Consider the following 27,428-nt stretch of genomic DNA (forward strand, 5'->3'; position numbering starts at 1 on the left):
AACCCACAATGGCACGTAGACTTTGTTTTGCTAAGGCTCCGTGACTCGATGCTGTCTCTTTTTGTTGGAATGAGAAATCCTCCTCATCCCCTGCAGTAAACACAACATCTTTTGCTGTTTCTTAAGCAGGAAGCACATAAGCAGCTCTTGCTACATCCCCTAAAGGTGTCAGGTTGCCTCTGTAGAAGCTGTCATGGAATTTATGCGCTTGCCACTGCGCTTAATCCATCCTGGTTCCCAACTGGCAGCATTGACTCTGGCAGAAACACGCTCATCCCAGAGGAAAACAGCAGCCCTCCTGTGTAATTTCCTTTGTGCATGTGACCAGGTTCACTTTGTCCTCTCACTGTCAGGAGCCACAGGAGTAAAGAGCATAGCTTTATGACCCTGGGTTTGTGTTCTTTCTCAAGAGCCCCTTTGTTGTTTGTAAATGCAAAAATTAAAGTTAATAAAATGGAATAAGAAAGAGTGGCGAAAGGAATGCCCCCACTTCTTAATTTAACTTAGGGTAATGAATGCACATTTGCAAATCAATCCCCAGATTCCAGTGAAAAAGGAGGGGTGAGGTTGTTAAATAATCATCTATTTAAGGGGGGCGGGAAGCCTCTCAAAAGAATTGCAGATGAGGATTGGGAGAAAAAAAGTTGGCCATTTTTGTGCTTTGAGCATCAAAGCTTTGCGCTTTTATCTAATACCACATTTTGACATGCTGCAAAATTGTTTCAGATTTCAAAGTTCTTCTGGATCTTGTTATTCATCTAAGGAAAAATTACTTTTGTTCAAGATTTTCTACAAATTTTGTCCTGCGCTGATAATTCCTCCTGCATTTTAATCTGCGCTTCTTTAGAACTAGGCCTACTTCATTTATCTTTCTTCTTGTGACCTCCAGGTTTTCACACATACTTCAAGGGATGGAGACAATTATTAGATTGACATCTGACCTTTCCTTGTACGGTTGTCATGGAGATCCTTTGGCATTGACACCTTCTCTTGAAAGACTCGGAATAATTGCTGCTTATATTTGCCTTTATGTTGCTTATACCTGCTGTTTTGAATCAGCTTGTGAATAATTTGCAGAGTATGTCTTGTTACAGCCACATGGCTTGTATCATCTCTCTTTGTTTAGCCGGGCTGTGTTTAGAGATCTTATTTCTTCCCCCGAACACTGGAGATAAATATTCTTAGTGCTAAAAGCCCCTTGGGATTGATCAGAAGTTAGCCAGATGGATGTATTTCCTACCAGCGCTGGCTCACCCCCCACCCCCTTCCTTCACATAACAAGGTCAAATTCCTAATACAGTACAAGGGCTTGATACCTTTAAGAGCAGATGAGTTGTAGTTTGCAGCACCTCCCTTTTTATCCGAATCAATCTAACTGCTGGAACCATTACTAGCGTGTCACCCAGTGAGACTGCCACTTGTATGGGTTCTTCCAGATAGGACATGCTGTAATTTCAGCAGCATTTACTGGATGTAATCCTTAACAGCTGGACTGAAGTTTTGCTACTGATGTAGTGTAGAATTAGCCAAGATTTTTGTGCTATGATAGAATTGTGCAAAATTCAGGCATAATTTCAATATGACCAATTAATAAGAATATTTTTGGAGGGATATTCTCATCTGCTGAGAAAATCGTAAGTCTGGTAACTAATAATTTGAATCCTTAACAAGCCACATGGTTTGAAGTACCATTCATGTCTGTAGTACAGTCATACTTGAAAAAGAGTGGCTTGCCGTGGCGAACAGCAGTAATAATTAATGCAGGCAAGATGGTCTCAGTTTTATTTCACTCTGTGACCAGAAATCAAAGCACTTTCAATTCGCACTGGAGCCAAGCAGCCATTTGCGACAAGGTTATTAAAAATTATATCACCTTTGTTCTGCCTTATTCACTTCCATATTTGACCAATTCTTTCCTGCCTTGTCAGTACTAGAGACATTTTAATGTTAGTTTCCAAGTGTTGTATATAAAAGATGCTCTTGGACATTTGTCATCTGCCTCAGAAGACCCTTAAAGTGCATTGTTTCCCAGAGGGATTGATGTTCTCTGACATGTGAGACCACAAAGTTCCTTAGAGCCGTCAAAATCCCCCAAAGGCCCACTACGGGTTTCATTTTTGGTTGTTGTTTTTTTTTTCTCAAGTAGCAGTTCTAGCTCCTCGTAATGGCTGACTCGTTGATCTAGAACACTTGGAATGCTAAGGGCAAGAGATTAATCAACCTTTCCAGATGTTGTTTTCCATTTCTTTATGCACATTCGGTCGCTCTCTTAGACTGTCCCAAGTCCCCCTGGTATTCTCAAGGTCAAATTTCGGTGAGATAGGCCTATTATCTGTTAGAAGTTTAGCTCAGGCTTTATTTTCCATCTCTTTCCCTGCCTTACATCTCCTCTGTGGCAAGTCGGCAGTGTTTGGTTTGTTTTCTTTAGAAGCCTGTTCTTGGATTCTTACCCCACTGTTTCTCCTCCACTCCCTGCCAACCGCAGTCTGTTCGGCAGTCTATGAGTGTCCGCTAAAAGCTATTAGCCAAACCCTGGCGGTCTCCGCTCCCTTAACCCAGCGGGGCCACGGGGCTATTTGTTTTCGAAAAGTAGAAGGGCAACAGTCCTGGGGATTCGGAGGTGAACACAAAGCTTGCGGTTTTGCCTTTGCCATATCTTGCGGATGGGGCCCAATGTACTACTACTGTAAGGTCATGTTATTCATGGCCGGGGTAAAGTGGTTGGGAAATGGGTTTGTTTTAAGTTGCATTAGTCTCTGGCCCAGGGGTGTTTATCCACTCCACTGAATATGAAGTAATAAAGCAAAGTAAACCTTGCAGATCTGAATGGTTAGAAATAATCCTTAAAAGCACTATTTTGATTGCAATTTTGTTGGTGTAAACTGTTAGATTAGAGTTTATCTCTGTGTGTGAATTGCATTACTGTTTTTCTTCATAATCCTGTGTAACTTTTTGTGTATTTGGAGGTGGTGATGGACGTTTCCCCTGGGGGATGTCTATAGCTTTTTGTTAGAGCTATCACACATGATTAATTTCCAACTGAAGGATATTTTCACCATCTCTCACTCTGACTGCTGGAAATCACAGTCTCTCTCCTGTCACAGATTTTAAACCCCAATATAATTGTTGCCGCTGGGATTGGTAATTATTTCCAAAATCACCATGCACAATGACTCACTTTCATCCCCAGATATCTCCCGATGGCTGAAATTCCCCGGTCTTGTTGTGAATCAGTTTGTGTTGCTGTTATTCATCTGTAATTGTCCCACCACCACACTGTCATTCAAATTGGGAGAGAGAAAAGCAATTTCAAAGCTTTCTGAAAGCCTACCTGAATTACCATACCAGCGGTTTCCCCCGGCCCCCCTCCCCTCAACAACTGTGTGAAACAAAAAACCCTTGGCAGTCAGCATGAATTCATATGTGCCTTAAAACAGAAGACAAATTATGTTTACATATCCCAGCATTCCAGCTACTGCGGGATTGAAATGAGTTTCTGTTTTCTTTGATAGCTGTTGAATTTAGAGCATATAATTTTCATACTGCCAGTTTATGACATGCATATGAGCAATACGTATGTATAACTTCTTAATTTAACTACAGTTGGAGAGACTCAATGCTAAGTAAATAAACAACAATGTTATTATTATCATATTAATTTGCCACATTAGTAGGGCCTTATGATTTCCGCGATGCAGAAAACATGGATGGAATCGCGGAATTCATTTGAATACCAGAAAATACACGACACAGAATTGGTGAAAAAATATGATTAATTATTATTACTTATTCATTTTAGAAGAGCTGTGCTTCTTGCATAAACCTGCCTTTGTTGGGTTGGTAGTAACTAGCTTGCCCTACACAGTTACCTTGTTTAATTTCTTAAATTAAGAAATTAAGTGTTAAATACACTCCTTCCACTACATAGGCTTATGTTTGTCACATCATTATAAGTGTTCGATGACCACATTTGAGTTATCATTGAAAAAATGTGTTTATGTATATATATTCTCCTAACATTACTATACAACTGTACTATAATATAGCATACAAAAAGAATATTGGCTGACATATCGATGTAACACTAAAAATGTTCATAATCACGGGAAAAAGGAGGCGGGAACCAGCGAATATTCAAATGAAACTTTAATAATAAAATAAACACAAAACAACGCGACAGCCCCTCGCGGACAACTGCCGCACAAAAACAAAACCAAAAACAAAGCGCAAAATAAAATCCAGGCCTGGTCCTTTCTCCTCACTGTTGTAACTCCTCTTTTTTATCCTTTTGGAGCTCCTCCATGGGACTTGAGACTGGTGAGTGGTGCAGGTGTCGCTCATTTCCAATTACTCCACTGGCCTCGACCTATTCCCACGGCTCTTGGCCCTGCCCTACTCGTCACAATCGATATCAGCATTTTTGAATCCCTAATATTGGTATCGGCATCAGCCCCAAAATAATCTCATATTGGTCGGGCTCTAGTGCATATGCAACTTTTAAACTGAAAGGCAGTGAATCATAAATCAAATCAGTTTGCTGTCAGAGATTCACAACTGTACTTGTACTGCGTGTTGAATTGAGGCATATCTGGTTAAGACACTGTGTTGGTGTTATTGCAGTTGCTGTTATACCAAATTCTCTCATGTAATGCAAGTAATAACCACTGATTTTCTCTCTCTAATAGGATCTCGACCGAGGCTGGAGGATGCCGCACCACGGATTGTTGAACACCCGTCAGACCTCATTGTTTCCAAAGGCGAGCCCGCCACTTTGAACTGTAAGGCCGAAGGTCGGCCGACCCCTGTGGTGGAGTGGTACAAAGATGGTGAGCGAGTCGAAACGGACCGTGAGGATCCACGCTCCCACCGCATGCTCCTACCCAGTGGTTCCCTTTTCTTTCTCCGGATCGTTCATGGAAGGCGAAGCAAGCCGGACGAAGGGGTGTACGTGTGTGTAGCAAGAAATTACTTGGGCGAGGCCGTCAGCCGTAATGCCTCTTTGGAGGTCGCAAGTAAGTCAGCTCATTTGTACTCTGATCCTTGCCTCGTGTCCTCTTCCTCAATCTCTCCGGCTGCAAATTTCCGCAGTGCTCATCTTTTTTCCGCTGCTTCTATTAAGCTTTCCCATTTTGTCCTGCTCTCCTCATCTTTTTCCCTTCTCTTCCATCTCCACTCGATCTTGTTTAGTCTTCCACTCACTGCAGAGGCCCATAACCATCGTCCCTGGATGGAGTAAAGCACTGAGGTCATTGTTAGTTTTAGAGGAGGTAATCTGATTTGTGGTATTAATATAGATGGATGGAAGCTGTGGTTCAAGATAAATTCTACCCTAGAAATGGCCAAGAGAGGAGCGTAATGCTGGTTGCTTCCAGGTGACAGATGTTAGCTTAAAAACATCCACCAGCATTTCAGTGTTTCTCATGGAATGGCTCCAGGTTTTAACAGCAGGGCTTCCCAAATCCAATACACACTAATTAAATGCTGATGGCACTATTTGATTTTGGTCATTAGATTATCTGCAATTTCATTATGCTTCCACAACAAAATGTTTTTGTCATGCGACCTCAGAGCTCTGTGATTTCGTATACAGAATCATTTCTAGGTGGCCTGCAGACCTTAAATGGAAAGATCCTTCACCTTCTTGAGTATTTCTGAGATATCAGCGAGACATAAAAGTACCTGGCACTGCTTGGAAAGAATAGCACCGTTCTCACACAATTCAAAGCCAAAACGGAGATTTTGTCTCCAGCTACTCATAAATCCTGTCTATTAAATCCTTCTTCCATGCATTCTTATTGCAAAATGCTTCAAAACCAAAAGCATTTACAATTCATCCACACTCTGCTATCTAATTAGGATCTGAACCTCCCTGTTAAGGTGCAATATCTTTCTTTAAAAGGGAAAGCAAAGAAACTATTACTTTTGATGTCTTCAAGATTAATTGAAATTGTTGCAGCTCTCCAAAGCTGGAAATAATGGTTATTAGCTGGTTATATATATATATATATATATATATATATATATATATATATATATATATATATATATATATATATATATATATATATAGTTTTTTTTTTTTAGATCGGATTTTTCATATCAAAAATTTTTGAGATTTTAGATTGGATTTAAACAATGACTGACTGTGATGCTATCACCAAAACCATTAACCTACATTTCGGATTCATTTATTAGTGATATCCGGCTCCTAAAAGACACTGCGCAGTTTCAAAACTCCAAGTTCATTGTAAGGTTGCAGAACAGATGGTCTGTTGAATAAAACATTTTATACTGTTGCTGAGAAAATTAGTTTTCCAAAGTTGCATTACAAATGGCGGTTTTCATCCAGAATACGATAGAGACTATCAATTTTATGCTTGGAAATTTGTATGTCTCGGTAACTACTTTTACAGCAGTGTCTAAAAAATATGTTTTTACCTCAGTGAACCGAAAACAAGCTAAACGCATAATCAGACATCTGAAATTCCCAAGTTTACCCCTACAAATGAAAGGTTTTTGGATGAGTTCTTCTCACATTGAACAGAACTGTTTGCAGTCTATGCTTTTCATATGAGACTATCATTATCGTTAACTGTAGACTTAATGCGTGCAGTGGAAAGAATTCTGGTACACAATAGTTTTAGAACCCCGCAGGAGTTTCTAGATTCTAGGTTTAGATTCCTGAACTGTGCAATTGTCCGTCCTGTCCTCCATCCATGCCCCCTATCATCCAGGAAGCCTGTATCATTAGTTATGATATGTTAGGCTCTCCTGTGAGATAACAATGTGACATTTCCTCTAGGGAAGTCTGGAAAAATGGTGGCCAAAAACAAGAAAAAAACACATAGATATAATATACATTGATTGGATAGCTTGGTCAAAAATACGAGCTATATTCAGTATATATACACCTCCTTTCAAAATTTTAAATGTTTATGCATTTAGGCAAGACTAAACTTATTGTGACATCATAATGGGTGCATTAACATGTGACTGTGCACATTTACACACCAACTCATTCGTCAGCTTTGCTGTTCCAACCCTGTATGACTGACTTGTTTCAACTGTTTTTGTCTATTAATTATAAGTCAGTGGGTCCAAAACTACATTTTGACTGTTAAAGGGGAAAAATAAACCGGAATAGGAATGAAAAAGTCACACTGGGTGGTAAGGAGTGGGTAAATGCTGACAGAATTTCCATTTTTGGTTGATATATCCCTTTAATATCCCTTTAATGGAATAAAAGTTCAGAATAGCTTTATTTTTGATGGAATAAGCTCTGTGGGCATTGTGGTGATGCGATTTGTGCACATAATGCCAGCTCTCTGCATGGAGATCATCTTTCTCCATCGTGGCATGGATCCATCGGCCAGGTGGTGGGCGGGAGATCGGGATGAGGGGTCTGCTGCCAGCCACAGAGCTTGTCTGGTTCACAGGTTTTAGGGGTTTGGCAGAGAGGCATGTGCATATATATAGCGGGAAAGGGAGGTAGAAAGATAAATAGAAAGGAGAAGGAGGGAACACATATGCCAGGCGTGTTGATCTGCCATCAGCAGGCAACGTGTCGTACATTAGGAGGGCACAGATCTTCGGTCAAACGCGAGATGTTCTGGTGAGAATAAACAGGCTCTTGGCCCGGTATGCGTGGGAGGGACTGAATTCCCAGAGAGTGTTTAACAGCCTGTTTATATTCGTTAATTTTAAGGCGGTATATATGGTCATGGTGATGTGTTATATATGCACGGTTACATTAATCAGGTGGGATAATTTACAGTGACATAATTCTCACACATTAAACAACAGATGAAGGGGAATGCATCTGTGATGGTTCATTTGTGATTTGTGGTTTATTACTTTATAAATGGTTCTCAGCATTTGGAGTCATCCCTCTTCATACTTTTACATGGCTTATGGGTCAACATCAGCCATTTGGGGTTTCTAGTCAAAGTTGTTTTGGGGGGGTCAGAACTGGTTTCCTGGAGAACAGGTGAAGAGTGAAGAGCAGCTGTTCTGTGGAATGTTGTAAATGAACAGGTGAAAGGAAGAGATGATACTCTTGTTCTCCGTTTTGATTAGCTGTGAGAGACAAGAAACTTTCAAACTTTTCCACTTATGGGGATGATCCCAAAGACCAGTTGTACTGCAAAAACACAGGTCAGCAACCAGTTTGGACTGAATTCTATCTAGGATTGCAATGATGTCTGGGTTTAAGCTGGAGACATCTTGACAGATAAGCCTATGGGGGTTGAGTGGGGGTTTAGTCTAAACTCCTTCTTGCACTTGCGTGGGTCAAGCCCCTCAGTCCAGGACAAATCTAAAGTAATAGTGGCTTATGTTCAGCAGGGCATGCTGTCCCCCTCTGGGCCGCCTGCCCTCTGTGCTATTAGCCTTATTGCCTTGGATCTAGATTCTGCGTAAGTGCTGAAGGGTGGCCCGGAGCAGTTAAGACTTTGAAACTCCTCAGTATAAATTGATTGTGAAACCGGCAGAAAAGAGCACTGTAAAAAAGCATTGTAAAGATTTTTAATTCAATCTAAGCAGTCCTTTACTGTAGCTCTAATGCACCGATACATCATGATGCAGCTATAAAAACTGCATGAATCAGATTTCTGGCTCAGAAGACAATTTTAGTAAAACTTTATTACACAGACTTTGATGAGATGCATCCACAAAGCAAATTTATTATTGAGTATCATTGAGTATATGTGAGCTATTAATCTTCCTGAATTTCCCAAAATATTGAAGAGGCGCCAAGTCCATTTTTCTAGCAAATGCTAGAATTAACCCTCAAAGCCGACCCGGTCTGTCCAGACGCGCATGTGGCTGTGTGTGTGTCCGTGCAGTAATAATGAGATCACTTAGCCCCGTCGAACTCCAGGGGTCAGGGTTACCACTGGCAGGGTGGGGACATTCGGACACGGGGTGACACAAGCCTTCTGGCCCCGGGCTATTTAACTCTCTCACTACCTAATGATTTAATTAAAGCCAGCCACGAGTAACACAGATCAGACATACAAACACAAGGCCACCTTGGAGGGAGAAGAGAGATATGCAGTACAGATAGTCATAATAAACTGTCGGGGGACGGAAAGAAAAAAAGAGAGGGAGATGTAAAAGAAACAAGAGAGTGTTTAGCTGAATGAGCAACAGGTGGTGCAAGGAGGAGTTTGGACTAAACCCCCACTCAACTTGAGCAGGGGTGCATCTGTGTGCTTTTGTATAGTCAGGATTATGACCCGAGCAGACAGGACACAAGGGACAATGCAGCCCACCTCTGACACCATAGGGCCACCATCCACTTTCAATCATTGCCACCAACTCTGAGACATCAGCAACTCTCATTCATCTCTCTGTAGTTACACCACAGTTTACTTGGTTTGAACGTTAAATTAGTAGTTACATTTATTATTAGTTCATTTAATCATCATCATCATCATCTAAATATACAGTAATAATAAAATGGAAATCATGTTAATAATAATATCTAAATACATAATAATTATTATTTCAAATAAATACAATTCAATGATAATAATAAATAATATTTATTTCTGCCGAGTAATATAGTTCATAATACTTGCATATACATTACAGTGCATCTCACGCAGAATGTGGCTCATCCAATTAGATTTTAGAGTGAACTTTCTGGTTTATAACATTTTTCATTTGCAATTTTGCTTACTCGTATCCCTCATACCCCTCAGTCATTTCCCTCACTCTGTGGTTGTGGTTAAATGAATGTGTAATCATTGTTGTTGACTTTAGGAGAGCCTGACCACCATAGGGACTGTTTAATTGCATCTATTTATTTCCCTGCCATAGATCATAAAATTGGAATTGTCCATTTTATTGGCATACTAATTTGCAAGGTGATTTTAAGGGGCTTCCTATAGCACTTTTTAAATGCCCATGATCCAGATCGGAATTTAAGCCTTATTTTTTAAAACATCTCAGATCTGTAGTGTGGGGAAACAACAGTTAAGCTTAAAATGAAGTTAGTAAGCCTGTTTATCTGCTGTGATTGATGGGAACCGGTCGTTGGAATGCTAAATTATTTTCATTCCACTGCATATGTGACTGTGCAATCCATATACCCCGAGAGTTTGTGCAGGCACCAGCCCTGGGATGATTGATTGCCTCTCTCACATTGGCATTGCCAGCTGGCATCGGAGAGATGGGAGAGAGCAATGGGCCAGGATATTGGTCTGTCTTTAGAAGGTAGAAGAGCATAGAGACACACGCACGGCCAGCAAAAGCAATACTTGCTTTAATTCCTTTTACTGGTTTTGGTCTTTTACAGTAACACAGTTCTTTTCCTGTCAATGTTAACATTCAAGGTCACAAAAACTGAACGCACAAAGATTCCAGAACAAAAGATGACTTTTCAATTTTATTAAATAGCTTCAACCAATCAAATTCCCCAGTCAATGTAATCAAAAAAGGAGACGGTGCACGGCTCAGCCTGCACATGTTTGTGACGTCTGTTTGAGAAGCGTATAATTCTCTACCTAGCTCCTTTTAGCAGACGGGCTCACCTTGAAGGATCAGAGGATTTTGGATGAACAAGAATGCTTCCCCAAACCCCTGCGAGGACAGGCTTCAATGTCAAACCTTATCCCGAGACCTGTCCTACTGCTATGCTTTGACGCATCATGCAGAGCGTTGAGTTTGAGCCCTGTCTCCTCTTATGATTTCAGTACCACGTGTGGTGTGGTAAAAGAGCTCTGTAGTTGCCTCATAGGCTCATACGCCATTCAATTTCTGCAGTCTATTAAGAATCCATTAAACTAGGAACATTTGCTGGTAGCACATTGATTATTTTAGACATTGTTCTCGTCATTGTTAAATTCCATTTACAAGCGCTCTACTTGTTTTTGTACAAAAGCATAAAAGCTTTTGAAAGTATGTTTAATGCAGGTTTCATGCCATTTAACTCCTTCAAAGGAAGTGCCAAGTCCACATTTGTGTTTCTCTGTGTGTTACACAAGTTAAACTTTTTGCAAGTTAATTAACTAATCATAAGTAAAAACTAAAAATTCTCACACAATGGAATATGGAGTTTTGTTTATTATCGTTGCATGTCTAAATATTCGATTCCAGCAAGTCTGTAGGACTATTGTCATAATCTAATTGTAATCTTGTGGTTGAGGCCTCATTTGTAAGTTAAAAAGAAGTCCCAAATCACCTTAATTCACCCCGCTGGCTCATTTTAGGCAGTTGGACATTTCAGTTTCCATGGCTGTGGATCACTATTGGGGGACGTTTCATTAGCGGAAAGGGGGGCGATGATGGACAAAGACAAAGTTTGTTTCCATCCTCTCATTAAGCTTGAGAAGTGCAGACCATCACTAGATTAAAGTAATCCTCTTTCTTTCCAAAGACCATGTCTCTATTAGTCTCCACCGTGGTTTGCCACACGCTCCGGATTAGACCACATCACTAATGGACTTATTGTTGTCGGTATCTGCATTCAAAAAGACCAGCTATGGGGGGTCCTGGGGCTCTCCTCCTGGATGTGCCATCAATACAGAGATCCTCCCATCCCTCATCCCCTTGTCTCCTCTGCTTTTGTTCTCCACTCAGGCGTTTTGTGGGCCAGCGTTGTGTCCAGCGGCGCAGGGGCTGGTAACGGTTTGCACACGCAACGCACACAAGCACTGAATAATGATGAGTTTACAGTAGGGTTTATGTGTTAGACAGTCAGCCACCCACAGAGCAGCTGTTTCCCTCCAAAACACTTGATTGAAGTGGTTTTGTAGCTTCAGTTGTTGCGAAACGCTTCATAATACAAATGAAATTGGGACGTAAGGGAGGTTATGCAAATGGTTTGGAGCTGACCTCTTATTAGGCTTCAAAGATGAGAAACTTTTAGGCTTGTCTGATTTAGTTTAGATAATTTATTCGAATAAAAAGGGTTTATTCAAGCAAAGGAAGACCCTGCACCCAAATTAACATTGGACATAAAATCTAAATATCGTTTGAGTTCCACGAAACACAGAAAGCTGTAGAGGTTTGGATCGACATAAGGGTAAGTAAATGCCAAACTGATTATTTTTAGGTGAACAACCCCTTTAAAGACCCCTTCTAGCATCAGACCAGAGAGCCTGCGGATATCTTGATGATAGAGCTGAATCTTGTGTATGTGAATACTTCCTATTGAGGGCTCTGAAGGGTTTAGACATTTTTAGACCGTTTTCAGAAGAAAGATCATGTGTGATGGGCATCAACTATTCGAATATTCTCAAAAAACCTTTTACTGAATCTGAGTGCACATTTGAAATTACTACATTGTTTCCCTTCCTGATGACCGTCTCTTTATAAGTCTTCTCTGTATGGAACACCAACTCTCTTTTATTTAAATGAGGCTGGTGTACCCTGATGTAGCTTACAAGGGCTGCTTCAGACAGCTGCTGGTGGGACAGTGATTAACAGAGAATGGGGTGGAGGTTAGAGTCGATTCCTCTGGCTCTGTGCCTCTGGATCCCACCGTCGGTCTAATTCCCCCTCTTCCTCCTCCTCCTTTCCTGGATAATGACCCCCACCTCCAGTGATGCACATGCGGCCTTGTCCATAAAGAATAATCATTTATAACTTCAATTTGTCGCCTTGACATGGCGAGGGCTAAAAGGTTTCGGCGAAGACCAGACGGGTCTGTTTATGAGCAGTTAAGAGCCTTGAAATTATGTACCGTGGCACCATGTCTCATACATCTCTCCGTCTCTCATTCTTTCCGTCCCTCATGTAGAATGCATATAATTTCATCAGGCTGGATAGGTGTGCTGGGAGCGCTTTTGGGTTGTAAAAAGATGAAATATCACTGTTATTTCTTGACAAGGTGTCTGCCGCCACAACTAAGGGTTGATGAGTATTGTAAAGCTGACTTGTGTCCCAGAACATGCAAGCCAAAGATTGCAGTGGTACAAACATTTATTATTTTATTTTTATTTTAGTTATTTACTTGTTTTTGTATGGTTTGTAGATAAATCAGAATATGTTTATTTATTTATTTATATATATTATATATTATATTATATATATTATCTCAGATATTACAAGTGCTATTTATTTCTTTACTTATTTACTTTTTATTTTGATGTTTTATGCCTGCGATTACAGATGCTGTTTATTTATTTTTTGCTGCAAAAAATAAAAAACAAATAAGTCCTTTAATCTTTTTTTATTTCTTTATTTGTTAAGTTTAGTATTTTATTTCTTTTTATTATTATTTTGATTAATTATATTTATTTGGTTGCTTGGTTGTTTGCTTGTACAGAAGATGCTATTTTATGTAGAAAACAAAGAAATTAATATTTTTACTGCTTATATTTGTGTTTAGCTTTACTTCAGGTTTTTTCTATTTAAACCAAAGTTGTCAGAAATTGTTAATCTTTTTGGGCTGATCTGTGAAACCGCACATAATTGGTAATTTAGCTTTAAGCCTTTCCACTTGGATTGTTTGTCCCATTTAATATACATTTAGCCCTTAAGCTGTGACGGTACGTGAATGTTAATGTCAGCCTGGTGGGTCAGAGCGTTTCTCACACATGGAGGAAAGTATTTTTTCGTGCATAGTCACCACATCAGTGCATCCAGATGCTTTTCAGTCATCTGTGGAAGAGAGAGCTGGAGAGCGTGAGGCATCCCAGCTCTGTGGACTCAGGTGATGGCTAAGCAGCAGAGACAGCATCTAAATGAACCTCGAGATTAAGACAAACACGCACATGCTAATGCCACCGCAAACAAAAGCTGAAAGAGACCAAAAAAAGTGAGTATGGCATACAAGCAGCGTTGATTTCCCACTGTCCCCAAGGCAATATCGGTCTGGGCTTCTGCCCTGAGCTCGCATTAGGCTCATTATGTCTAGAGAGGCCTCTTTGATCCTATCGGGGTTTGGTATGATGAAACGTCGAAGACAGCAGAACGCTGTGTGTGTGAGCGCACACTGTAGTGTGTATTTGTGTGTGGTAGAGGGGATGTTATCTGGTGGGGGTAGGAGAAAAGGAAAGATGTCCAAGCTGAATGTGCCTCAGGCTTCAGATCCAACCCCCCAGCTCCCCTGTTACCTCTTCACCCCTCTTCGCTCCTGTACCACACAACCCCCCCCCCACTCCTGACTTGTGTCGGGAGCTGGTCCAGCCCGTGGGTCCATCGATGGCAACAGATGTGTTCGGCACTGGGCCATACTGATGCTAATGTGACTGTAGAAGACCTCTGAAATCCAAATACTTCCAAGCTGCTGTGGCATCTGATAGCCAGAAGATAGGAAACCTGATCTAGATCCTCTTATCCTCTGAAGTGTCATTGATGGCAGAGAAGATTAGAGTTTAAATCCTCAAAATGTCACAAGTTCTTCGGGTTCTTTCACTTGCAGTTGTTGGCCGATGTATTGTTTCCTGCCATAACTGACTGCAGGGCAAAGGCTTAGCCACATCTATCCAGAGATTTGGAGGAAGATATTGAGATGTCCTTTCAAGTGTGCCAGAGACAGGTGTATTCAGGAGAAGCACTCTTTCTCAAAGCTGCTGTAATTGTGTTGACTCCACAAGGGAACTCTTAGTGGCAGCCACAAATCACTACAGAGAACAGAAGGAAATCACTCATACACTGAGACCGCTCAAGAGAAACCCATTAAATGTCTCGCTGTAATATTTTTAGCCAATACTTGGCTGCCCATGAGGACCCATCTTTTTCCCAGGACATATTTTTATGAATATGTTTGCATGTTTTTCAATTTTCTTGTAAAAAGGATCTGTACACACTGTTAAAGCTCTACATTTTATGCACCCAATTCAGTGTTTCAAACTCTTAGTATATATCTGTGTAATCTATCTATATATATATATATATATATATATATATATATATATATATATATATATATATATATATATATATATATATATATATATACACACTACAGATGAAAAGTTTGGGGTCAGTAAGATTATATAATAGACAAATTAATATTTTTATTTGGCAGAGATGCATTGCATTTATCAAACATGACATTCCATTAATTTATACTGTTATACAATATTTCTGTTTCAAATAAATGCTGTTCTTGTCTACTTATCAAAGAGTAAGCACTGTTTTTAACATTGATGATAACTCAGCATGTTAGAAAAATCTGTGAAGGCTCATTTAACATTGAAAACTGGAGGAATGGCTGAATAAAATTCAGCTTTACCATCACAGGAATAATAATATTTCAAAATATTAACTGTTTTTACAGTATTTATGATCAAATAAATGCACCCTTGATGAGTTAAAAAGACTTCTTTCAAAAACCAAGAGTCCCCCAGGGCTTTTTCTTTTAGTGGTGGTGGGTGTCTGTCTGAGTGGAAGGTTTTTTTTTTCTGCCTCAGGTCTTGGTCTAGGGTGGTCAGGGGTGGTCTGTTGTGGATAAGTGGACATTCAGGGGGCTGGAGGACAAATGTGGCCATTTAAAGAAGATGAGAGGGTTGAGGGGCCAGCGGACAGGCCCAAAGCTCTCCATATGTCCACACACGCGGATAATGATTAGCATTATACCTCATCAGTCAGATAAATCAATAGCCTGCCAGTCAGCTACCACCTGTCCACCTGATTATACATGCTAAACACACATAGCTTGAATTTTAAGTGAATGGAGTGAGAGTAATTAAATGGCATGAAATCATAAACATGTAAGATGCATCATTGGGCACCTGTCCATTCGTAAATCAAATCCACCTTGGAGGAAGTGGTGCAGATTTTTAATATCAAGGCACACGGATTAGAGCTTGTAAAAGTGATATTGACACAGTTCATGAATTCCTGACCCGAATTTAATAAGATTAATGCCTTGCAAGATTAATGATCATGCGCTGAGATTGCAGCCCGTGTCTGCTTCGATGAAGCCATCTTCAGCAGGCGCTTGTCTATATGTGTATGTTTGAGCATGTGACGGATCGCTTCATGCGGAGAGGACAGATTGACAGATGACCGACTCAAATGCCAACAGCACCCCTGCAAACATAAACCTTTCATCACTGAGAGAGAGCCATTCGTCATTTCTCCTCGTACATTTGAATATTAGATTTCATCCACGAGGGCTCATAAAACACACAAGCTTTCAGGCAACAGAGTAACATGCTTTTGAGTGCCTGACCACGCTTGACGCTAAACCATTTCATTAGGTGTGAATGATTGCTGAGTGGATGCATTTGTGCATTTAGTCTAACCTTCTGCTTTGTTGAAGGCCTCGAAAAAACATCAAGACAACCTGTGGTCGTGTTTAGAGCTACTTTAAAATGCACATTTGAGCAATCCAGACTGGTTGTAATGCTGAAAAAGACCTCAAACAGACCAGTCTCCACTTCTGAATTGATTTCGTAAAGCGTTTCACCTGCCGCTTAGTGAGTGACTCAAACAAACAGACTCATGATTTTATAGACAGCTGCATTGGGTGCAAGTGAAAGCCCCCAGCAGAGTCGTATGCTGCTGGTTTTAACGGATAACTTACAATGTCAGAGATTCGACTTTAAAATTAATGAAGGAGCGGGGATAAAGAATTGATTTTGGAGAGGGGAAAGGTTGCGAGTCGGGGGATTCATTAGCCATGCCCCACAGAATGCAGCTATAGTGGCAGCCGAGGGAGGTAATTGAAGTGGACTGCGGCGCTCACGGGTAGGATTACACTGACTTTGTTTTCAGAGAAGATAGAAGTGATGGAGAGAAGGAGAGGGGGTTTCCCCTCGAGGCCGGCGTAAGGGTCGAAGGTCATAGTCCTAATCCTTCATCCCTAGGGTTTATGGGTAATTGGCATTCTAATCAGGGTTTATAGAAGCTCTCTTATTCAGAAATGGTCCAACTAGATTGAAATTATACCCTTTCCCACCTGTTAAAGAGTAATTTGTACCTTATCTTAAGGTCATGATTGTCAAGATAGGAACAAGATAAGATGATACATACTTTTTATTGGCTTAGAAAGCATCTTTTAATAATTATAGCAAGTTTGCTTGTTTACTAGAAGCCGCAAGAATGGGAAAGCTCACAAGAACTTAATTTTCCCTCAGATCAGCGGGTGCCTTTCTCAGGGGAACTGGATCTGTTGTTGGCTTGACAGGGCAACATTACATTTCCATAAGCTCACAGGACTCTCCTCTTTAATGCTGTTTAAATGCATGTGAGTGTGTGTGTGTGTAAATTAATTAGTTGAAGGCTCTCATACAGTGTGTTTCGGGACCGTTCATTGGGGTTAATGAAAGCTGCAGGTAGGGCCAAGGATTCAAACTTGCTCAGATAGATTTGGCTAAAACTGCCCTGCTGACTAAAATCTTGTGAAGATGTTTAGGGCTTGCTTTGAAACATTACTAATGTTGTTTTGGCATCTAATAAAGCAGTAAACCATGAGAGGACTCACAGAACAGTTATTTTACCATGATATATATTATATGTACTGTATATATGTATGTCGTTGTTGCCCATGTTGCAAATAAAGGGGGGTGGGGGGGACCTACTATAGTAGTATACTGAAGCCCGGTTCAGACTACACAATTTTTTGTTGGTCACTGTAAACAAAAAATCTTGTCGTGCTGTGAAGAAGAAACATGTCAGACTACACATTGCTACCGGAACATTCATCGCTTGCCGTTTTAAGCGGCATGCATGCTGTCATCGATATGGTAAGACTAAACAGATAGTAAACAAACAATGGCTAGCAAAGAGCGCGTTTTGCCCTGTCTTGTCGTCAAAAAAGCCCTAATAAGAAAGAAAACCTGACAGTCCCTCGAGGAAACATCATAAATGCGTTATGCATAAATGCTGGATTATTGCCATAGTGCCACAAACATTTCCAATTGAATCTTGCTTCCCAACAACCCATTATCACAAATCTCCACGACATCCTATGCCAAATCAGGCAAAATTTGTGTAATTTTGTATGAACCGGGCTTAAAATAAAATTCAGTGTTTTTTGTTAGCGGTGCACAATGATTACAAAAAAAGCATCATAGAAGAAAAAAGCAAACCTTCAAATAGCTTGATGAAATGTGATTGTCACAACTGGCTTTGGTTTTTTCCTATTTCAAAATGCGACGTCAGTAGACATCCAATTATACTCATGTTTGTCAAGGAGGAATGTCACCATCATTCACCATGACATCCTCACCAAGTGTAATGTATATTCAAGCTTGACGCCACTCTATCGCATACATTTGAAGGGAAGGAAATTAAAACAGCGGCAGCTGACAGACATCCATTAGAGGTGCAAAGAGTGGCGCCCCAAATAGCTAACACTAATATCTGCCTGTTCTGTTGTCCTGCTTTAGATTCATCAACAATATATATTCACTAGCACATGCTCTGAGAGCTTCATTCATCAAACCAAACTCTCCAGCAGCGATGACATTGTAGCGACATTAGCACAGTAATTTAGATGTAATTTCTGTACATTATTCATCCTGAAGAGTACACGGTGATTCACTCACACCCACGTAAACACATCCTATTCACCAATTAATTCTCACCAGTAATTAATAGTCAACAACAAATTTGATTCTAACTGGTGTCTGGTTGTTTTTTGTCCATGATTGGATTTTCAGTAAGTTTTTTTGGCCATAATAAATCGATTCACAACACCTTTAAAGATTTGTGACTCTGATCTTGAGGATCTGCCGCAGAAACACTCCAGTTCCTCTGCTCATCAAGAAGTATTAGGGACCTTGAGATAGCATCAAACTCTCAGTAACTGCTCGCGGAGCTGAAGGACAGACGGTGTCCCCAAGCCGCAGACCTTGACTGTGGTGCCGTCGATCTATTATGTGCATGACAATGATAGATTTCATCAGATAAGACTAATGACTCGCATTTATGAGAGTATTTATAACATTCATACACATTTATCTTAAAATGCTAATGTGTAATGGGATCATTTTAAGGACAGTGGGACTGTGAACGTTTGATTTGTTGTTATATGCAATATACATTGTTTGACCTGAATAATTTTCAAAAATAAAAATAAAAAGTTCAGTTCAGTTAATGGTTTGAAACTTTTTAGAGTTTTGAATTACAGAATTTGGAGAGGTTCAGGTCAGTCAAGAGAAAAACAGAACAAGAAAGGATGCCATTTCAAGTTTTTGAGTCTGTTCATAAAAAAAACAGTATGTCTTTCTTATTTCAGAGTAGCAAAAAATAAATGTCTTGGATACATTTGCACAAAAATGTTACATATGAAAATGCTTTGTTGTGTTTATCTTAGCCTTGAGATAAATTTGCTAAGTTGAGAGGTTGTGTGGTAAATGTTTAAATGAAAATGGGTGTGACTTATGCTAAATACCAACAGCAGGCACACGCCCCCCTCATTAAGAATAATTCATCAACAAAGAAAGAGGATGAAAACTAATTTCTATGGAAGCTTGCTTCCACCATGGGATAAACAAAAAAAAAGGTAATTGCAACCTTTTCTCATAATTCAGACAGAATTTAAAGAAAAATTGCAAGAAAAAATACACAAATGTTAGATACAAAATTGTGAAAATATTCCGAATTGAATGTTTCTATTCGGATGCAGAAACAGATTTCTATACATTTTGTGATGCTGACAGAAATTGGAATAAACTCTTTCTGTGTGAATAAGCAGAAAGCAATTATTAGTCAATGAAAAAAAAGCAAAGGTGCATTTGCGTTTTTATCAAGATATGAAAAAAACAATAGAATTTTGCTAGCAGAATTTCTTCAGGCACTATTTAGTGTCTGCTGCCTGTTTTAGTGTTCGAGTTCAGTCTGTTCTTTAAAAATGTTCTTCTCTCATGACTTGGCGACTAAAACAGTGTCTTATTTCAGTGGATGTATTTGCTGTCTGAGCTCTGGATATTGTGTTCTGAGTGAGAGAGCCGTAGTTTGGTTCATTTTTGGATCTGATCCAACACAATATCGAAAGCCTTCCACTTCAGCCGCTCCATCTGAATGCAGACCTTTCGCTCTGGGCCACAAACACCAATTGGAAACGTGCAGCTGCAGAACGATTTAGAGGGGCTGATAAAGCACGGGTCAGATTAAAGTATTGCCAGTGCCGGCACTAAAGAATCTGATAAATGGCAATAAAATGGAAGTCCAGATTGAGAGGGGACCTGATATCATCAGCCACAAAGGTGCAGGAAGGTCGATTGAAGGATATTTGTGCTGATGGTTATTGCCTATGTTGCCATTTTTGTGTGTGCAAGTGCTCTGTGTGTTTTTTTGCCCATGCCGTCATTCTTGTGTTCTGTTTGTGACGTTTTTTGCCAGTATCAGTAACAAAAAAGGGTGATTTTGCCCGTGTCTAACTGATTTAATTATTCATAGTCATGTGTTTGAGGAAACAATGCATTATTTATCAGGCTGACATGGACAGTGAGCAAATTAAGACTAGGGGGAGAACAGGACAACAATGCAAACAAATGAAACTAGAAAAACGAACTAACAAAATGATTGCAAAGTGATAAACTAATATCCCAAAATGCTGATGCATAGCACTATAAAGTGTAGCTGTTTGTGGAGTTATTATATTCATAGTGATCGTCAATCCCAGTTGCTGATCATTTGAGTCTTTTCTCCCGGTTTCTTCAGTTCTCCGGGATGATTTCCGACAGACCCCCAGTGACGTGGTGGTGGCAGCAGGGGAGCCGGCAGTGATGGAGTGCATCCCTCCACGAGGACACCCAGAACCCACTATCTCCTGGAAGAGGAACAACGTGAAAGTGAACGACAAGGACGAGAGGATAACGGTGAGTGTCATAATTCCATTCTTTCTTTCTATACATTTTGAAACAGGCCTACTTGTCAAATAAATACCATTCTTGTTCTATCCAAAAGAATCCTAAAAAAAATATACATCATGGTTTCCACAAAAATATTAAGCCGCACAATGTTTTCAACAGTGGTGATAATAATGATAAGAAATGTTTCTTGATCACAAAGTCATCATATCAAAAGGATCATGTGACACTGAAGACCGAAGACTTACAATATTAAAGACTAAAGATAACATTTTTATTGAATCTAGAAAACAAAACATATATATGGTAACATTTTGAAAAACAAAAGAAGTTCAGAGAGGACATTACTATTAATAACTCAAACGAACATGCACAAACTATTAAATAGATATTTTAATATTTATATATCTCTATGTTCTCTCAACATTACAACACCATCCCTTTGTTTGTGTCTCTCTCTTTTTATTTATCCATTCTATGACTCTCTTATCAGCCACTCGGCTAAATGGGCTATTAAAGCACTTTTATTAAATGTATCAGTTTGGCTGCCCTCTCTGTGTCAAGTGTTTCATAAACAACCAAACTGGCTTTTGCTTTAATATTTACATTTTTCCAGAGCCCAGAATCCATCATCACGACATGTTTGGCTTCCAAGGGGAACCAACTCCGTTTTTAGTGTCTTTTCTCTTAGAGGTTTTCTAAATGCGTACCCCTGACTTATCTTTACAGATCCGTGGTGGGAAGCTGATGATCTCAAACACAAGGAAGAGCGATGCAGGAATGTATGTGTGTGTCGGCACTAATATGGTTGGAGAGAAGGACAGTGACCCTGCTGAGCTTGTAGTTTTTGGTAGGTTTGTAATTCGTCTTCATGCTATATCTTTCATCTCCTCTCTTTCGCTCTCACGTTGATGTCTCTGATGAATTCTTTCTCTGGTAGAGCGGCCCATGTTTGTACGCAGACCTGTGAATCAGGTGGTCCTTGCCGATGACACAGTGGATTTTCAGTGTGAGGTTCAAGGAGACCCCACTCCCACCATACGCTGGAGGAAAGAGGAAGGAGAACTGCCTCGGGGAAGGTGAGATCAGTCACAAGCAATAAAACGGTGGCTTCAGCAATATAATAAAAGACAAAAATTGATTAATAAAAATAAACAGTTACTCATTATTTTATATTGAATGTATGCATAATGCTAGAAATAATACCACTAGCAATAATAATTTTAATGTATTATCATTACTTAATATATGGAATTGATTTTAAATTGATTTATATTTTTTTTCAACACAAATACACTTTACAACAATAATACACTTTTAATAATAATACCTTTAAGGTATCAAATACATATAAATTTGAATAAAATAACTACATTTTAATGTAAATTATATATATATATATATATATATATATATATATATATATATATATATATATATATATATATAGAGAGAGAGAGAGAGAGAGAGAGAGAGAGAGAGAGAGAGAGAGAGAGAGAGAGAGAGAGAGAGAGCGAGCAAACCATTACTTAAATTAGTTAACCCAAAAATCAAAATTATGTAATTAATAACTCACCCTCATGTAGTCCAAACACGTGAGATCTCCGTTTATCTTTGGAACACAGTTTAAGATATTTTAAATTTAGTCCCTCCATTGAAGCTATGTGTACGGTATACTGTCCATGTCCAGAAAGGTAAGGAAAACATCATCAAAGTAGTCCATGTGACATCAGAGGGTCAGTTAGAATTAGACTATATATGAACTAGCTGTTTTAAATACAGTATTTTTATTTAACATTAGTTTAATCTTAAAGGGACACTGAGTAGGAATTACTCCCATCTAGTGGTGAAATTGTATTTTGCATTCAAACTAATTTTGCTCTCCAGCGCCTCGCTTTTTCAAATGCGCGTTGCATCTACGGTAGGCGATATGTACCAAAAAGCTTTGACGGGATGTCTTCTAATAGCACTTCGTCGAGTTTTCCTTCAGGTGAACAGGTGTGTTATTTCAAACAAACTGCAACATGACAACTAACAAACGAATGTTACAGTATGAATTACTGACTGTGGAAAACATGAAATATTGTAATTAGTAGTTATGTCTAATTTATTCGTTATATTTTCTGAATTATATGCATTGTTAGATATTAAAAAAATATTATAATATAGACTGTAACACTGACTTACCTGTCGAGAAGAAAACTGGCCACTTCAGCGTCTCTTTTGAAATCTTTATCCAGCATTAGCTCTTTCCACCTAGAAAAAGCTTCCCCGACATTAACTCTTGTTTTCTGTAATCTACGGTCACGTTTCCTTTTACGATCTATTTTTGACTGTTTTGGCGACGATGTTTTCTTCTCCTGTGGCGCGGCATATGTATGGTCCATAATAAGAATGCAATCCAGACTTTTAAACTTGCCGGTGCAGTTTCAAGCGCCTCTCACTGCTCTGCACCTGCGTTTCTGGCTCTGACCGAAAACACGCTGTGGAAACGCGTTGGCTTAGTACTTTTTGTCCCTCTCTGCTATTATAGTTTTGCAAGATGGCGGAACTACATGGAAGCCTCCGTCAACCTACCCGTCCCATGTATATAAAGATAATAAATTCTTCATTTACAAGGATTAGTTTAAACATTGGCATAGGTATTTGTACACCATTGAGGGCATATTTATGAATAAAAATATTGATTTTAGATAATAAAATACCTAAAAAGTTACTTATTGTCCCTTTAAAGAGAACTGAAGATGAACACCGAGCCAAGCCAGATAACGAACGAAAGAACCGGTTGCATCGGTTTTTGGATCACCAGTACACTGAACCGAGAACCGTTTCTGTCGGACGTAATCGATTCGAGAACTGGGGAGCTGATGATACTGCGCATGTGTGATTGAGCGTGAAGAAGACTGACACAGAGCGCGGGTAAACCGAAGACTTGAATGAAGGGTTTTTTTCAACCGGTTTGTTGAATCTAACTGTCCGAAAGAACCTCTTCGCAGAAAAGAACCGAACTTCCCATCACTACTGGTGATCCAAAAACCGATGCAAACAGTTCTTGATTCGAGAACGAGTCAGTCTGTTGTTCGTTATCTGGCTCGACTCGGTGTTCATCTTAAGTTCTCTCTTCACAGCAGTTCAGTCAGTGTACTGTTTGAGTACATGAATTACTTCGGGATATTGGTTTGTTTGAACTCAGATGGAGTGTCAGTCACGTTAAAAAGTTAACAGCTTAAGTCATTTGTGGATTAATGCTTATTGGAGATGCGAACCGTTTAAAACGATTCAGTTCGATTTGGTGAACACATGATGTCACATGGACTACTTTGAGGATGTTTTTCTTACCTTTCTGGACATGGACAGACAGTATACCGTACCCACAGCTTCAATGGAGGGACTGAGAGCTCTCGGACTAAATCTAAAATATCTTAAACTGTGTTCCGAAGATGAACGGAGATCTCACAGGTTTGGAACGAAATGAGGGTCATGAGAGTTATGAGAGTTATCAATGACATAATTTTCATTTTTGGGTGAACTAACCCTTTAATATATTTTTATTTAATATTTATATTAATTATGTTGGCAAATAATGTAAATGAAAGTTAAATATATGTATATAAAAGTAAAAAACTCATTACACACTGTTAGCAGCAGCACTGAAGTTATAATCCAATATAGCAAAACTTTGCTGATACAGCTGGCAAAGAATAGTGGGACTGTTTATAGGCAAAAACTAGACCATAACATTGTTGTGTGTGTGTGTTTCCTGGCAGGTTTGAGATCCGTGCCGACAACAGCCTACGTCTTACTCAGGTAAAAGCTGAAGATGAGGGCTCGTACACCTGTTTATCGGAGAACAGCGTGGGCAAAGCCGAAGCATCCGGAACACTTCAGGTCCACGGTGAGCTACAACAACTGTGCAGATGCACAAATGCTGCTTAGCTCAGTAACTCTCTCTGAAACACACACATGCACATACACGTCCACACAGCAGCACATTTGACAGATTCAACAATAATTCTATTATATTCTTCTCTCTGACTTTAGCATTTTTCTCACACACACTGAACCGAGTCTGAATTGTATTAGCCAGAACCCACACACACATGCTGGCCTTGCATTTTGCTGATTACAGGAGTGAAGTGCTATGGCAACAGCCATTTATTTAAAGCTGCCAGATGCAATTAACATAATTCCATCTGGTTAGAAGCACATTTTGCTTCATAAAACATGACTGTGGGCTTGGGAACATGCACGCATTAAGAACATTCCACACACTTAATAGATGTTTATAGCAACACACTTGCTGTGAATGATTTCACCTGACAGCTGATGGAAGATGTTTCAACGTGGGAGTGAAACTGAAATATTAGTACAGCTTTGTAGAAACATTGTAGGCTTCACTGTCAGACAGAAGGAATCTATAACACGAGTTCATTCTTGTTCATATCATGCTGGAATTAGCGTAGTTTTGAGTTTTCCAACTGCGAAACTGCACGTTTTTGTCAAAACTTTTGTCAAAATTACTAGTTGTTATTTTGGTTTAAAAAGACTCGACTTCTTCACTTTTTGTTTATTTTAATATCACGTAGAAACAACCAAAATGGCTGTATAATTGAGTTGAAAATACTTAAAAGAATCTATATTTTTATTATAATCGTTGTTTAGAGTGTGCTTTGATCAAGACGTTGAACAAACAAATGTAATAAAATAGCTAGTAAAATATGAAATAAATAAATATTATATTAACATATTAAAGTATTTATAGTAAGTATTGTCTCTATATCTGGAAGTGTTTTTAAACAAAGTCCATCAGCCACAAAGTGCACATGCATCTTTTTTTTAGTGTTGTCATAGAAACAAATATTTTTGTGAGTCCCAAGGATGTCAACAGCTCAGAGTCATCTGGTAATTATGGTAATTCCAACATGACATGGACAAAACATAATTTAGAGTTTCTCTCATCACTTCCTCCTCATCTCCTTTTCCTGTCGCTGCCTCCCGTTGTTGTTGTTTCATCCTACTTGTGTTTCATTAATCACTCAAGACTATTTTTTTTCTTTCATGTTCTAAATACAAATCAAAATCCAACTTTCCAGTTCACTCATCTCATTTTTGTCCATTTTTTTGTCTCTCTCTCTCTCCACCCTCACCTCCATTATAGTGGGCCCATCTCGTAAGTACCATTCCATTTCATTTCTCTGCATGTGTGTGGTTGTGCGTCAGGTTTTGGAGGTTGTAATTGCTTGTGACAGGGTTAAGACCCTGTGCTGGCCATACATTTGTGCCAAAGTCTTCCGCATAAAAGGATGATTCAAAAATACGACAATTTTTATTTATTCACCCTCGTGTCATGTTGTGTCCTTCTTCTGAAAATCACAAAAGAAGGCATTTTGAAGAAACTGTTTCTGTCCATTCAATGTAAATCAGTGTGGTCCAAAACAACACTGAAACGTATTGACATTCATTGTATGGAAAAAATTAAATCTGTTGTAGTTTGCAGAATTAAGAACTTTATACAGGTTTGGAATAATTACGGAATTCTGTTTTGGTTGAAATATCCCTCTACATACAAAAGTAATGAGTTTCTATTCTAGTGCAGCTCATTAACTTTGAGCAGTGATACTGGTTTTCTGTTAAAAATGGCATCGAAAATGCAGTCTTTTGACTGCTGTGGATGTTCTTTACTGAGGAGAGTTACAAAAGGTCATTATCTAGCGCAGTGCAGGAGTGACCTCAGTCCTTTCACTCCAGACAGTGAGAAAAGCATGATCAGATTACAGAGACACTGAATAAAAGGTCCTCTGCTCCGAAGCTTTGAACATTACCACTGTAGTACCCATAATGCATTAGTGGATGTAAGATCTAGAAGATCTGAGGGATCTGGAACTGATTTTTTCCACAATGGTTTTGTGCTGTGTGGGCCAGTCAGTTAGCTAGAACAACTCCATATTGTCAGAAGAAACCTCTTGCGTTTGGCTTTGAAGCCCTGCGGAGTCACGAAGCCCACAATCGTTTTACCCTTAAAAGTGTTCATAAATGGCATAAAATGAACACTCTCACTTTGGGCTTTTTTAGAAATTGAATTGTATGCCCCTTGCTTTGTTTTTCTTGCAAGACCTGTATTTAACTCAAGGCACAATGAGGAGTACAGATATGTTATTTCTGTCAAGGAAAAACACTGCTTTTTCACAAGGGGGAACAACTGATGCTGACAGGGCACTTCAGTGTTAGCCAGACAGACAGACAGAATGAAAGAAAGGCAAGCAAGCGGGTAAAAGGAAACCATTCCCTGCAGGGTGGAAGTTGTCATACAGCCCGGCTTGGGTCTTTGGTGCTTTTCTTTTTTCTTTTGTTAGTTGTGTCTTGGATGAATTACTAAATGGAAGTGTTTTTTTTTTTTTTTTTTAAGCCTGACATAAAATATCATACAAAACCTAGTGAGCTGCCCACCTATACACAACGTTTTTAAGCAAAGAAATCCATGTCAAAGCTGTTAAAAACAGTACCTTAAAACCCATCTCTTCCATCTTTATTTGGCCCTCTAACTTTAGCACTCACTATTCTTATTCTACGTTTAAGCTAACAGAGACTTGTTATAGCACTTATATATCACTGATCTTTTGTTGTTTTTGATTGCTTCTATTGTCCTCATTTGTCGCTTTGGATAAAAGCGTCTGCTAAATGACTAAATGTAAATGTAATGTAAATGTACCT

At 39.3% G+C, this 27,428-nt stretch overlaps 1 protein-coding gene across 4 annotated transcripts in view; it reads left to right on the forward strand.

Annotated features, from left to right (window-relative positions):
* Nucleotides 1-27,428, forward strand: part of LOC128021105 (roundabout homolog 2) — a 62,903-nt gene that overhangs the window by 7,964 nt on the left and 27,511 nt on the right. For 2 of the 4 annotated variants that reach the window (XM_052608039.1, XM_052608040.1), the window contains exons 2-7: nucleotides 4,686-5,012; nucleotides 20,569-20,726; nucleotides 21,447-21,567; nucleotides 21,658-21,796; nucleotides 24,485-24,612; nucleotides 25,876-25,887. In XM_052608039.1, coding sequence (XP_052463999.1) covers nucleotides 4,686-5,012; nucleotides 20,569-20,726; nucleotides 21,447-21,567; nucleotides 21,658-21,796; nucleotides 24,485-24,612; nucleotides 25,876-25,887 — 885 coding nt within the window. The remainder of the gene's footprint in view (nucleotides 1-4,685; nucleotides 5,013-20,568; nucleotides 20,727-21,446; nucleotides 21,568-21,657; nucleotides 21,797-24,484; nucleotides 24,613-25,875; nucleotides 25,888-27,428) is intronic. The other 2 variants (XM_052608041.1, XM_052608042.1) reach the window with 1 other exon arrangement.

The sequence above is a fragment of the Carassius gibelio genome, chromosome A10, assembly GCF_023724105.1.
Source record: "Carassius gibelio isolate Cgi1373 ecotype wild population from Czech Republic chromosome A10, carGib1.2-hapl.c, whole genome shotgun sequence".
Taxonomy (NCBI): domain Eukaryota; kingdom Metazoa; phylum Chordata; class Actinopteri; order Cypriniformes; family Cyprinidae; genus Carassius; species Carassius gibelio.